The sequence below is a fragment of the Eublepharis macularius genome, chromosome 3, assembly GCF_028583425.1.
Source record: "Eublepharis macularius isolate TG4126 chromosome 3, MPM_Emac_v1.0, whole genome shotgun sequence".
NCBI lineage: Eukaryota > Metazoa > Chordata > Lepidosauria > Squamata > Eublepharidae > Eublepharis > Eublepharis macularius.
In genome coordinates, this window is record NC_072792.1 from 49,445,467 (window position 1) to 49,458,470 (window position 13,004).

Genomic DNA, 13,004 nt, shown 5'->3' on the forward strand with positions numbered 1-13,004 from the left:
AAAAGGATGATATGTCTAGTAAGCAGTATCATAGGACTACTAATTGTAGAAATTTGAAATGGAGATGTATGAACAAAGCACAAGTATTAAACACAACATGTTAAACAATTCAGAACATGGTATTACATCAGTAAAAAAACAGTGCATTTTTCTGGGCTAATCTGTTGTGATGTAGTCCTATTTCCTTTACAGAAATACCCTGCTAAACAATTCTGTTTTACTTAGTTTGCGAAATGCACAGAGCGTGGGAGCCTTCTTGACCTCCTCAGGCAGGCCATACCACAGGGTGGGAGCCACTACAGAGAAGACACAGATATGGGCAGTGATCGATCTTGCCCACCTGTAGGGTGGCATCTGCAAAAGGCCCTTCTCAAATGAGTGAAGTGGCATGAAAATGTGAGACAATTGTAAGGGAGAAAATGCTGTACTATCTGTAAATCATCAATATATAGGGTGAGCTCATGGGCTGACCTTGCGTGTGCTCTCAAATTTAGGTTCAAAACTTACATACATTTTCCAGCAATTAAAAATATATGCAGTATAAACATATGCAATAAATGTATGCAGTACTAATATTCTTATCAAACTAACTTATTTTACTGTTTTAAAAACATAAAATGCAGAATTCATAACATTAATAGCCTGTATACCACTTGGCATATACAACTTGAATGCCTGTGCGGGGAGGGCAGAATAAAAATTGAAAACAAACAAACAAATATTATTAGCTGTTTAAAGAAACCAAGGTACAGAGAGCTGGCTTCAGTTTGTAATTTTCTGTATTTGTATGTTTGGGGGGGGCGTGCGTGCGTTAATCATCTGTTTTAAAATATTATTTTAGATCCTGTGATGAAGTAACATGCAAAATGTGTAGAGATCACTGGGTGAAACGTAAAAAAACTTTTTCTCCACTGTACTGCAGTTTTTTGTTCTCTGCTTTGCCTCTGTGTTGATGCCCCCCCTTTTGCTATTTTATTTGCAAAACTATGCAGAGTTGAAAGAGTTAACCACTCCTCCATTTCCGAATAGACTTGGGCTAAGTGAAGGTGACTTTAAAAATACACTGAGAAAACCCAGTTATGGCTCTCCCAGCATCTTGCTTGTTTTGAGCCTCAGTCCTCCCATCTGAAATAATGAGATCATAAAATTGTATTGTTGTTATTGTTGACAGTGAGGTGTAGTGGTCACAGTGCTGGACTAGGGCATGGGAGACCCATATTCAGATCCCCAGTCTGCCATTTAATGCTTGCTTACTGGTGACCTTGGGCCTGTCACACACTGTGAGCTAACTTACCTCACAGGATTCTTTTGAGGATAAAATTGAGGAGAGAATGTTGTAAGGCACTTTGGGTTCCTGTTGAGGAGAACTGTGGGGAATACAGCTGTCATACTCAAAAGCAACTATTTTATGTGCATTTACTTGGGAGTAGACCTCACTGATCTCAGTGTGTCTTACTTCTGAGCAAACACACATAGGATTGTAAGAGAGACAAACTTGGATCCATATTTTCTCCAGTGGGAAGGGGGGAAAATGTGAACAATAGCAGATTTCCCAGATGCCTAGTGGATCAAAGCCTGAGTTCCACTACTTCTTCCACCACCACCCTGTAATTGTGGACTTGGAGACACCTGTGAAAATATCAGCTAAGCAGCATTAGCATTTCATTTGTAATGGGGCTCTCCAGGGGGCATTTAAAAGGTTGGGACAGACTGAAACTCACCCACTTGCTTACCACTATACAGTACAGGCCCATTACTTTCAACTTTGCTCTCGTGTAAACAGAGCAAAAAGGCAGTACAGGAGAGGTCCATTTTTCCTAATTCTGTAAAGTCTCCTACATCTCTGTGAAGTTGCACAGTTGCATTGCGCTGTGTAATTTGCATGCATAGCTTTCATTTAATTAGTGAATCCCAGCCCTGTTTCCTAATGTAGCTAGGTACCAATTACTAGTAATTCTTGTCATCTCTTATGGTTTGTTGTTCTTGTGGAGAAGGATGTTGTGTGCAAGAAGATCCACAAATTGTTTACTTGTAATTTTTGCCTTTAGGTTGTTGCACCTTTAAGGGAAAAGATCCGAGAGCTGGAGAAAAGGTATGCATGCCTATTTGAGGATCTGTCCCATAGATAATTGTTTGTTTATTTCTGTAGAAACATGAAGAAATCTGACCAAAAATATTTGAGCTGTGATTTGTAACATTTACTGAACTCATATTTGCATGATTGTTCTTCAGAAAATACCAAAGTCTTGAACATGCTGAAGTCTGTGACATTGTTTGGAGCAGAACTTCTAGAAAGTTAGAGAAAGAGGGAGAGGAAAAAAGATTAAACCATTTACTCCCCCCCCCCCATACACACACAATTCTCCAGATTTTATTAATAAATATTTGCTGTATTTGGAGGCTTGTTATTTGCCATACAATGATTTTTCAGTAGCAGTCAGCATTTGACATTATTGGACATGGCATTTGAAAGCTGACACAACTAGTCAAACTTTCACTTGCTTCATTCATTTATTCAGTTGGAGGTCTGTCTCTTAAAGAAGGGCGGGGCGGAAATAATCTAATTTTGTCTCCAGAAGTCTAATGCTGAAATCTTTCAGATTTTGACATGAACATCTGAAGTTCAAGCATTTGCCGATTTTTTTGTAATTTTCAAAATTTTATTTTCATTCTAGAAGAGGTTATCCAGACTAAGATGAAATGATATCACACATAAAAATGTTTATGGGGTAGAGGAAGCTATATAAAATTAATGCTTGATGTACTCTTTTATCAAAACGTTGTCTTCTTTCAGAACACTACGCTGTGTTTGTTGTTTTAAAAACCTACTGTTCTCCTTTAGAGAGAACCAGTGTCTTAATTAAAATATGTATTACAGAGATTGTGGATTGAGTTAGCATAAATGTTACTTTGGCCTAGTCCTGTAGTATGGATTTTTTTTTTCAAATATAATTGTGACACAGGTAAAAACTTAAAACTATTGCTACTTCTCCCTCTGAGGCGGAGGACATCTAGGGTGATTCCCACCATCCAATCAGGGAGGCAGGAACTAACTTTCTTCCTCTTCCTGTCTAGCCTGTGGGACCACCCTCTCTTCAGTTCTGTTCCTGCCTCCAGGGAGAGCAGTTCTGCAGTAGACTAGCTCTGCTGCCCTTTTTCTCTCTTTCTCTTTTTTATCTTTCTTCTTCCTCAAACCATTCTTTACCTTACTCCTTACTTACTTCATTACTTTACTCTCCTCCCATTTCCTCTTCTTTTACTACTCTTGCCAAAGAAAGAAAAGAAGAGGACGATATGGTCTCTAGAGAGTCATCGGACTCTGAGGAAAGTTTCATGGAGGAGAATATGGGCTGTTCCCACGGAGCTGTCCTACCGGCAGCGGGAACAGGCCCAGCCCAGCCAGCACCAGCATGCCTCTGAGGCTGTATGGGTTCCCTGGCGAGGAGAATATGGGCTGTTCCCATGGAGCCGTCCTACCGGCGCGGGAACAGGCCCAGCCGGCACCAGCATGCCTCTAAGGCTGTATGGGTTCCCCAGCGAAGAAATGGCCTTGGAAGAGACGCAGGCCTCTCAACAGCCCCATCTTCCACAGAGGGAGCTTGTTAAAACAGCGTGCCTCAGTCAGCCAGCTGAGAACAGCGCCACCTGGCGGAGCTCAATTTTGGCGGGAAACAACGTGATGAGTGACTTCCCGCCTAATCTCAAAGACGCGCTTGCCAATCTCCTGGCAGGAGAGACACGGCTGAAACGTAATCCAGACACCCAGAGCTCCAGCCGACAAGCCCAGGAGGGCCACGCAAGTGTTCCCCCAAGCGTGTTATACCTCCAGAATTCCTGTCAGCAACTAGACTGACTATGAGGGAGGAAATCCTGTTACTTTGCCAGTCAGAAGCACCTTGGCCCTATCAAGATTCCAGGAATCTCCTCAGCCCTGGCACCATGTGAATGTGCCCATGCCAATCTCCTGGCTGGAGATTTTACAGCAGGCCTGTCCCTTTGGATTTAGCCCTGCTTTTACAACAGGATCTAGCCCTGCCTTTCCTTGTCAGATGGGTAATGTATAATGGGCTCAAATTTGCTGGTGTCTTTGAACCTTTCAACTCTTAAGACTAACCAGGAGGGAGGAAATAGTGGTGTGGTGTCTACCTCCTCCTCCTCCCATGAGTAAGGCTGTAGCTCTGTGGAAGAGCTTCTGCTTTGTATGCAAAGGATCCAGGTTTGTTCCCCATTAACTCCAGTTTAAAAGATCAGGTAGATGAGGGGAAAAACCTCTTCCTGAGACCCTGGTGACCTGCTGCCAGTCTGAGGAGATAACACTGACCGATGGTCTGAGTCAGAATAAGGCAGTTTGTAATGTTTATCAGTCAAGGATCCCCACAGAGCAGGGGGATCGCCCTCAGATAGAGTCTGTAATGACAAGGAGAAGGATGAATTCCTTCAGATGTGGAAGAAGAGGAAATATCCCTACCAGAACAGTCAGCCCAGCTGTCTGAATCTGAGGTCTACCAGTATTTACTGTCTAAGACATTCTCAGCCTTAGAGCAGTAGAAATTACCCTTGGGGGAGTAGGACCCTTAGACTGGGAATACCAAATCCAGCCCAGGGTAACAAGAGTCTCTTCCTGGTGAAGGTTCCTCCCATTTCCAGAATATATGGGGAGAAGGTTCAAGGCTGAGTGGTCTAAACCATACGCCAATTAATAATCCCCAAACTTGGTCCCAAAACAAAACTGTACTCACTACCTTTCTTTGCTATGAGTTGTTGCAGGTACCTGCGATGGAAACTCCAGTGGCTACACTTCAGTCATCTGGCCTCTGGTCAGAAGATGGGTAAGGATCAGTCAGAGACCACTTAGACAAGAGGAGAGAGGTCATGCTAACAAGAGCTCACGAGGCCGTGACCATGGCTATTAAGGCTACAGCTATTGTCTCAATTGCCTCAAGAGTATCGGGAGTATGGATCTGGAAACTGATCCAACTCCTCCTGTACAACAGTAGCTGCCCCCATTGAAGGGGCAAACAGAAATGTAAAGGCCAATACCTTCAAGACAGACGTCATCCTGGATACATTTACCTTTTTCTTCCAGGATTATGGTCTTGACAGCAGTAACAAGCCAGCACGCTTGACTAAGAGCATGGCCAGCAGATTCACACTCTAAAAATATCGTCCTGGCTTACCTCTTTCAGAGAGACAAGCTATTTGGGGATGCCCTGTGAAAGATCTAGATTGAGACCTAGGACAGAAGAATATGTTGCCAAAAACACTCAATCTGAGAGGCGATCCATTGGCCCTCAGCCTTTTATTCACAACACACACTACTAAGGTCCAGACAAGATTCCAAATGACCATCCTGGGGTTAATCTAGGCAGCCCTTTAATAAGGGGGGTCCTTTCAAGACCCCACTTGTAGTATAGTGGTTAAGTAACTAAACAGTGATGCAGTACTCTGCAGGTTCAAATCTCACTGCTGCCATGAACTTGCCACCTGGTCTTGGATAAACCAGTCCTCTCTGTCCCAGATCTCCAGCTGTATTGTGGGGATAATGCTTACCTTGTCCCAAAATCAAACAGACAGTTCTCCACACGTGGAAAGAGATCCAGCCTTAATACCCAGATCTCTAAGACAGGACTTGCTAGCTGTCCCTGTGAGAGGCCAACTACTCTTTACCATCAAGCCTAGGTTGACAAGCAGGCAGGCCTTACAAATAGTCTCACAAGGCTGTTCCATACAATTTGAAAGCTGCCCACCAGAAAGGGGTCTACTCAATCTTCTTCTCAGTCCCTAGAAAGAATAGGGACTGGAGAGTGTTATTAGACCTCAAGTTTTTGAACAGGTCTTCAAATTGTATCACTTCTGAATGGAGACTCTGCACTCAGTCGCAGTGACCAGTCAATCAGAAGAACACATAACATCTACAGATCTCACAGAAACATACCTCCATGTACCAATTCTGACAGCCCTTCAACAATACCTAAGATTTTATGTTAAAAACAAAAACAAAACCAGCAGTTCTGAGCCATCCTGTTTTGGCCTGTCAGCAAGAGTATTCACAAAATTCATGATCAACCTCATCATACGTTTCAGACACAGGGGGTATTCATGTTCACTTGCACCCAGACGATCTCCTGATCGGTTCAAGTTCAAGAGAAAATCTCACCACAACACTCAATTCACCATTCACTTCCTACAAGCTTGAACACCTGGGTTAGATCACAGTCACCAAAAGGGTTTTTTCTATCCCTCCCCAAAGAAAAGGTCAGGAAGACCAAACAGCTGACTGAGACTGTCATCAGAGTACAAAATCACTTCTCACGACACTACTGAAACTGATGGGTTGGCTAGTGGCCACCTACAATGCAATACCTTTGGGGTCGTCTATAGGCAAGACCACTTCAGGCCTTTCTTAGATCTCATTAACAACAGATCATGGAGAAGATAGATCTTCCCATTCAGATACCGCTTCAGATCAAAGCCCATCTGAGCCAAGGTCACCAACCCAATGCAAAGCAAAAGATCATGACCCCTCAAGAACAACAAATATTTACAGCTGTAAAAACCAGGTTAGGCATGTCTTCCTATCAATGACTTAGAAAGGTGAGCAATTTGTCTTGCCTTGCTCCAGTTCAGAGCTCTGTATGGACAAGGTTGCAGACAAAACATATATAAACAAGCAGGGGGGATTTAAGACCTCGAGGCGAAACAGGTGGCAGCAAGGATACTTACCTGGGAGGATGGTCACCTAGCTTTGATCAGAACTTTACACATCAAAGGCATATCCAATGCCTAGGCAGACTGGCTGAGGGGACAACAGGGGAATAGTCCCTTAAGAAACATCTCATAACATTGCACTTCACAACACCTCATGGACCTGTGTGCGTCCCAACACAACCATCAACTATCGGGGTACATGACAAGATTTGTTCTACCTACAAGCAGATGCCCTGACATGGTAGTGGCCATTAGGCCTCCTCTATATATTACTACCCTTACCAGTAACAGACCATGCCTCTCCACCCTCCAACAGATGGTGATATTTCCACCTCTCATCCTACTGACCTCTCCGGTCAAGTTACAGCAGGGACCGATTTGACTCTCTCATTTAGACTTACTCTGCTCAACCATGTGGAAATAGAAAGGAACACCTTCGTAAGATGGGGATATTCCTGAGAGGTGGCCAACACTCTCCTAGTATTCAGAAAACAGTTTATGCTCAGAATTTACAACTCTTATTGGGAAGCCCTCACTCAGTAGACATATTACACAGCCGTGACCAAACATCCATTTGAATCGGTCGAGGATGTTCCCCTGAGAAGGCTGAGAATGAAGACTATCTTCCTCATTCGCGTCTGTCAGAAGATTTAGTCAGACTTGAACTCTGTATCTTTCCCAATGGTAAGGTGATGCCTCGTACTGTCTTCCAAAAGCATATTCCAAACGGCATAGTTTGCAAGAGATAAGGCTACCATATTTTTACCTGTACCCTAAATAGACTAGGGAGAGGCTCTGACACAACCTAGATATCAGAAGGAGGCTCAAGGCCTATCTGCTCCAAACAGTGCAAATTAGAAAGTCAGTCTTACTGTTCTTAAATATATCTCCCCTCAATTTAGGGAAGAAAATGTCTTCAGCAGCGGTAGGTGCCGATAGCAAAACATACACTATTGAAACTCCTAAAAAAAAAAACCTCTTCGTAGAGGTTCCTTGTGGAATATCAGCTCACTCTTTGAGGAGTGCTACTACCAGTGCAGCATTACACAGGAACACTTCTGTAGAAGTCTGCAAGGCAGCAACAAGGTTGTCAGTCTTGACCTTATTAAGATGCTACAAATCAAGTCTATATGATTCGATGGACACTAACTGCAGTAGAAAAGTACTGCAGTGTATGATCGTGGACGAAGACCGCATCCCACCCAGAAACTAGAAACTGCTTTGGGAGCACCCAAGATGTCCTCCGCCTCAGAGGGAGAACGGACCTTTGGACACTTACCATGAAGGGTCCTTCTCCTCTGAGGAAAGGAGGACATCTTGCCCTCCCCGGGTCTCCGTCTCTCTCTACCCCTGCTGCCTCATTCTTCTACCTCCTCCGGGTTATGCTTTATTTACAGTACATGTTAATGCAACAGGTGTTTTTTCTCTCAGTATTGACAGTTGCTGAATGATAAATGCAATGTTACTGCTTTGTGGAGTCACCTGAACTGAAGAGAGGGTGGTCCCACAGGCTAGACAGGAAGAGGAAGAAAGTTAGTTCCTGCCTCCCTGATTGGATGGTGGGAATCACCCAAGATGTCCTCCTTTCCTCAGAGGAGACGGACCCTTCACGGTAAGTGTCCAAAGGTCCGTTCTGTTTTCCTGCCATAACATACATATTTTATAATGCTAGTATAACTAGCATTACTTCCACCTCAGTATTAGTTTGTCTGGTTGCACCTACTAAAATAAGAGTGTTAGAGGTCTGTCTATAACATAGACTGCTTCCACACACGTTGGATAATGCACTTTCAATGCTCTTTAGTGATCATTTGGAACTGGGTTTTCGTGTGTGAAACAAAAAATCCACTTCCAAAGGATTTCTAAAGTGCATTGTAAGTGCATTATCCAACATGTGTGGAAATGGCCATAAACAAACAGCATCCCTGACTCTCAAATGGATCTTGGATGCTTTTTGACAGAGGTAATCTAGGCTGGATACTTCTAAAGAGATAGCAGGCTTTTAGGCCTGAGAGATGTCAGTATCTCATGTCAGTATCTCATTAAACTGCAGACACAGAACTAAAAAGCTGCAAGAGTGCTGATTCTGCTCCTTATTACTGAGCATCCCACCATACTGATACTGGGTTTTTATCATCTACCTTGAATCCATGATATAATATTCCTACCACAAAGAAAACATGACATAACATTGTTATTCAGTAGCAACATGACCTCTTAAAGCCCAATTATATGTAACTCTATTATTTAATACACTTATAATTACTTTTGTGTCATTGCATTCAAGGCAGTTTGCACCCTAAAAAAGAATATATATATATGTGTGTGTGTGTGTGTGTGTGTGTATACACACACACACACACACACACACACACACACACAAATAAGAGAACAGAACAGCAAAGAAAGAAGAAAAAAACAAGAACATTCAGGTTCTTCCTTTTAGATACATTTTCTAGCTGTTCCATAATGACCAGATAGAACGTCCGACTTTTAGTTAATTTTGTTGATTATTTCCTCCTTTTGGTTTAATTCATGAGCTGCTGTTTACTTAAAACCCTTGCTCAGGGTTTTGTTGTTTCAGCTGTTTGCCTCTTGATGTTGTATTGTTGCATATTTTTTATGGCTGTTTTCCTGATACTAACACCACCCCAAACAGTTTCCTCCATCACAATTTCCTGCCTACAGCACTACACTGGGGTTTTGGAAGGAATTTTAAAGGTCTGAGGGGATAGAATCTGGTCCTGGGTATAAATCCAACCAAGTCTGGATTGATAACTGAGAGCTAATAAGGTAAACTAACAGGAACAGTCAAAAGTAAACAGGGATGAAGTTTATTCAGAAAGAAATACGTAACTGAGGCATGGTTTTATAAACAGTACATGCCCAAGGAAAACCCTCTGTCAGGCAGATTTATAACATAACAGTACACTGCTGCAGCTTAGTTTCACACCAGACCCAGCAAATTCTGTTGAAATACAAGTCTGTGATACCTTTTTACACTCTGTTATTCAGACAGGAAAACTTAACTAAAGATCTGATATCTCTACAGATCTTTACTTCCCTGATTAAGTTGCCTTTCTCTCACACTCCCAACTTTCCACTGTCCAATCTCTAACTGTCAACCCTCAAAATCTAACCTATGTTCCAACTGTCAGATCTTACTCTGTCACAGGTCCGATTGGCTGGTTCAGATTGCTACTGTCACTGGCTCTGCTGTTGCTAGGGAAACTTCTGCCCTCTATCTGTCACAATGGGATTGTGTCTCTGGTTTGTTTTTAATAGTGTTATATTATATGCCACTTAATGAGCATCTTCTGGAGATTTAATATTTAATAAATATTAAATAGAAGTAGCTGTTGCAAGAGTCCATTCTAGGAGGGGAGAAGCCAAATGGTAGTTTATCCCAGGCAGGCCGGTAGAGTGTAAGGCAGGGTTCAGGATGTGTGGAGTAAGGTATACTAGTTAAATGGACAGATAATACATGTATGGAAAGAAATGTCATGTGGAAATGTTTCTTTTCCTGATAATTTACAGTTCAAGTTTCAGAATTTGTCCTGAATGGATCCCTGTTGTCTACAAGGATTGGGATTAATTCAGAGTTAAATGTAGGCCTTCAAGCCTTGGGTAGATCCTTCCTACATCAGTTCAGTAAACTGTAGATGGAAGGATCATGGGTGGGAGCAATGGAATGGTTCCTTTCCTTTCCCATGCTGCTGTGGAAATACACGAACGGACCACTTTTATTCTGAAAACCCCAAAGTTGTGTGCCTTTAGACTAGCTATATCTGTACCAATAGTTTTAGGTAGGTAGTTGTGTTGGTCTGCAGTAGAAGAGGCAAAATTGAGTCTAGTGGCACCTTCAAGACCAACAGGGTTTTCAAAGTATAAGATTTGTTAGATATTTAAGGAAGGGAGTTTTGACTCTCAAAAACTTACATCCTGAAAATCTTGTTGGTCTTTAAGGTAGCACTGGACTCAAATTTTGCTGCTATACTAATGAGCAGTTTCGCATCAAATTTAAGCCTCTACTTTTCTGAAATAGGTCTTCTGGAGTTTGGAAATGTTACAGGCGTTCTCTGGCTTTAATGGGATCTAGTGTTTTTCATCAAGAGCTTTTGAGAAGAGCAAAAATGTGTGTTCAAATAATAGATTAGCTAATATTTTCCACCATGAGCAGTAGTAGATTTAAAAAGTTCTCCTGCAAGGGTATTGTGTTGCGCTAACAATAGAATTTCCTTAACCTCTAGTAGGAAAATTTGTACAACATAAAGAGAACATCAAGATCCAAAATGAAACAATTATATATTGAAAGCATATTTAGAAGTTATTAAAAATAGTTAAAAAATAGCATAGAAAATTTGGTAAGAGATTTCCTTTTAAACGAATTTCCATTTTCTTATGATGAATAAACAAATGATTTCAATTCTCTAGAAAACAATGTTTTTGTTCATGTTTACTTTGTGAAATTTAACATTTGGGGAAAGTGATGTTATTTTACATTCTGTAGTCATCTTAGATATTTTATATAATGCATGTTGGACAACAGTGAACTGACCTGGCTTAGCAAAAATATGGCAACAGTAAAATTTAAAGCATACAACATAGTAAAACAACAAGAAAGTGGCCTTGAACTCTCTTTAGTTTTTTTTAAAGGGTACATATATACAAAAGTAACTGTTCACCAACTTTATTAATCATCAAATCCTTTTATTTCTGTTTTGAAATGTTTCTTAGTTTTACTCAGAAGTATCCACCGGTGAAGTTCCTATCTGAAAAGGATCGTAAAAGAATTTTGGTAAGTTAGTAACTTTTTTTAAAAAAATCATCTGTGCTGCACATATCCCTATAGGATCAATGAGAAGAAATGTGCAAAACTGATCATTTCTGTGTGGCCTGTACGAGTGCTCTTTTTTAAAGCCTTTCCCCTCATCTCCCCTATTCCAAAGACTTCCGGGTGTTAGTAGCACAATAAAATATGAAGGGTACTCAGTGAATAAATTAGGTGAACCTGTAAACTATTCTTTGGCAAGTCTCCAATAGAAAGTAGCTCCGTAATTCAAAAATGGAAGCTGAGAATGCCCTAATCATGCGTCCTAATTTAGCGTGCATTATAGTATAATTTTAAAAGCACTTTTGAAAGATGAAGAATTGGTGAACGATCTACGAGCGCCTGGTTTCTTAGCTTTGTTTGGTCAGTACTTGAATCAGAATCTACTTAAAGCTTCACATAAATTGTTTTTGAAAACTCAAGAAGAACAGAAAGATATAAATAAAGGTCACCATGGACCCTAAGGCAGGAAGCAATCTGTTGCATACAATACCACTTTTCTGTACTCAAATGCAGAATCTGGATAATAAATTTGATTTTTGAGTTTGGTGGGTGGATGTTCTATCTTGATTCATTCAAAAATATTTATTTATTTTAAAAATAATATACCTCATCTTTCTGCCCTCATAAGGACCATCAAAGCAGCTAACAAATTAAAAACGTACATAAGATCACATCTTAAAAGCCAATAGCCAAAAGCAAACAAACAACATATCATTAAAACAATTAGAAAAAGAGCTCAGATACACATACAGTGGCATAAAAACAGCAATGTAAACATTGGGCAAGAAGGAGGGATCACTGAAGGACCACCAAATGAAACAAAAAAATTCTTCACCTGCTGGTGAAAGGCAGCAACAAAAGATGACAGATAAATTTTTTTGGGAGCAAATTCCAGAGTTTTGGTGCCACATCTGAGAAACCATCTCCTGGAATGCCACCTACCTAATGTCAGAAGGTTGGGGCACCCAGAGCAGGCCCTTGGAAGATAGCTACAGTAGTTGTGTATGTTCATTTGCATCACTTTAACAACAGTAACAATAACTGCGCTTATATACCGCTCTTCTAGACAAATTAGTGCCTCAAGTTAGTGTTATTTTTATCCCCACAATACAGCTGGATTGCTGGGGCTGAGAGGAGTAACAATGGATAACAGCAACAGCAAAGAAAATAGAAAGATATGATGGGCGAATAAAACAGTATAAAGAAAATTTGCAATTTCGAAGCAATCAGCAACTATTCTAGAAGTTACTAGGAGAAAATGCAGTGCAGAAGAACATCACCCCATGTAAAGAAGATGCTCTGAAATTTTGGCAAGAAATTTGGGAAAGCCCAGCAGAACATAACAGAAGTGCCCCATGGATTAAAGGTGTTAGTAAAGAATGTAAAGGGAAATGGATGAATGATGTGGCAATAACTGAAATGGTTGCTGGACAAGCGAAGAATGTGAAGAACTGGAGAGCAC

General features: G+C 41.1%; 1 protein-coding gene across 1 annotated transcript in view; it reads left to right on the forward strand.

The window, feature by feature from the left end:
* Nucleotides 1–13,004, forward strand: part of UXS1 (UDP-glucuronate decarboxylase 1) — a 55,689-nt gene that overhangs the window by 20,375 nt on the left and 22,310 nt on the right. Inside the window, exons 4-5 of the mRNA XM_054973434.1 lie at nucleotides 2,049–2,092; nucleotides 11,446–11,506. Coding sequence (XP_054829409.1) covers nucleotides 2,049–2,092; nucleotides 11,446–11,506 — 105 coding nt within the window. The remainder of the gene's footprint in view (nucleotides 1–2,048; nucleotides 2,093–11,445; nucleotides 11,507–13,004) is intronic.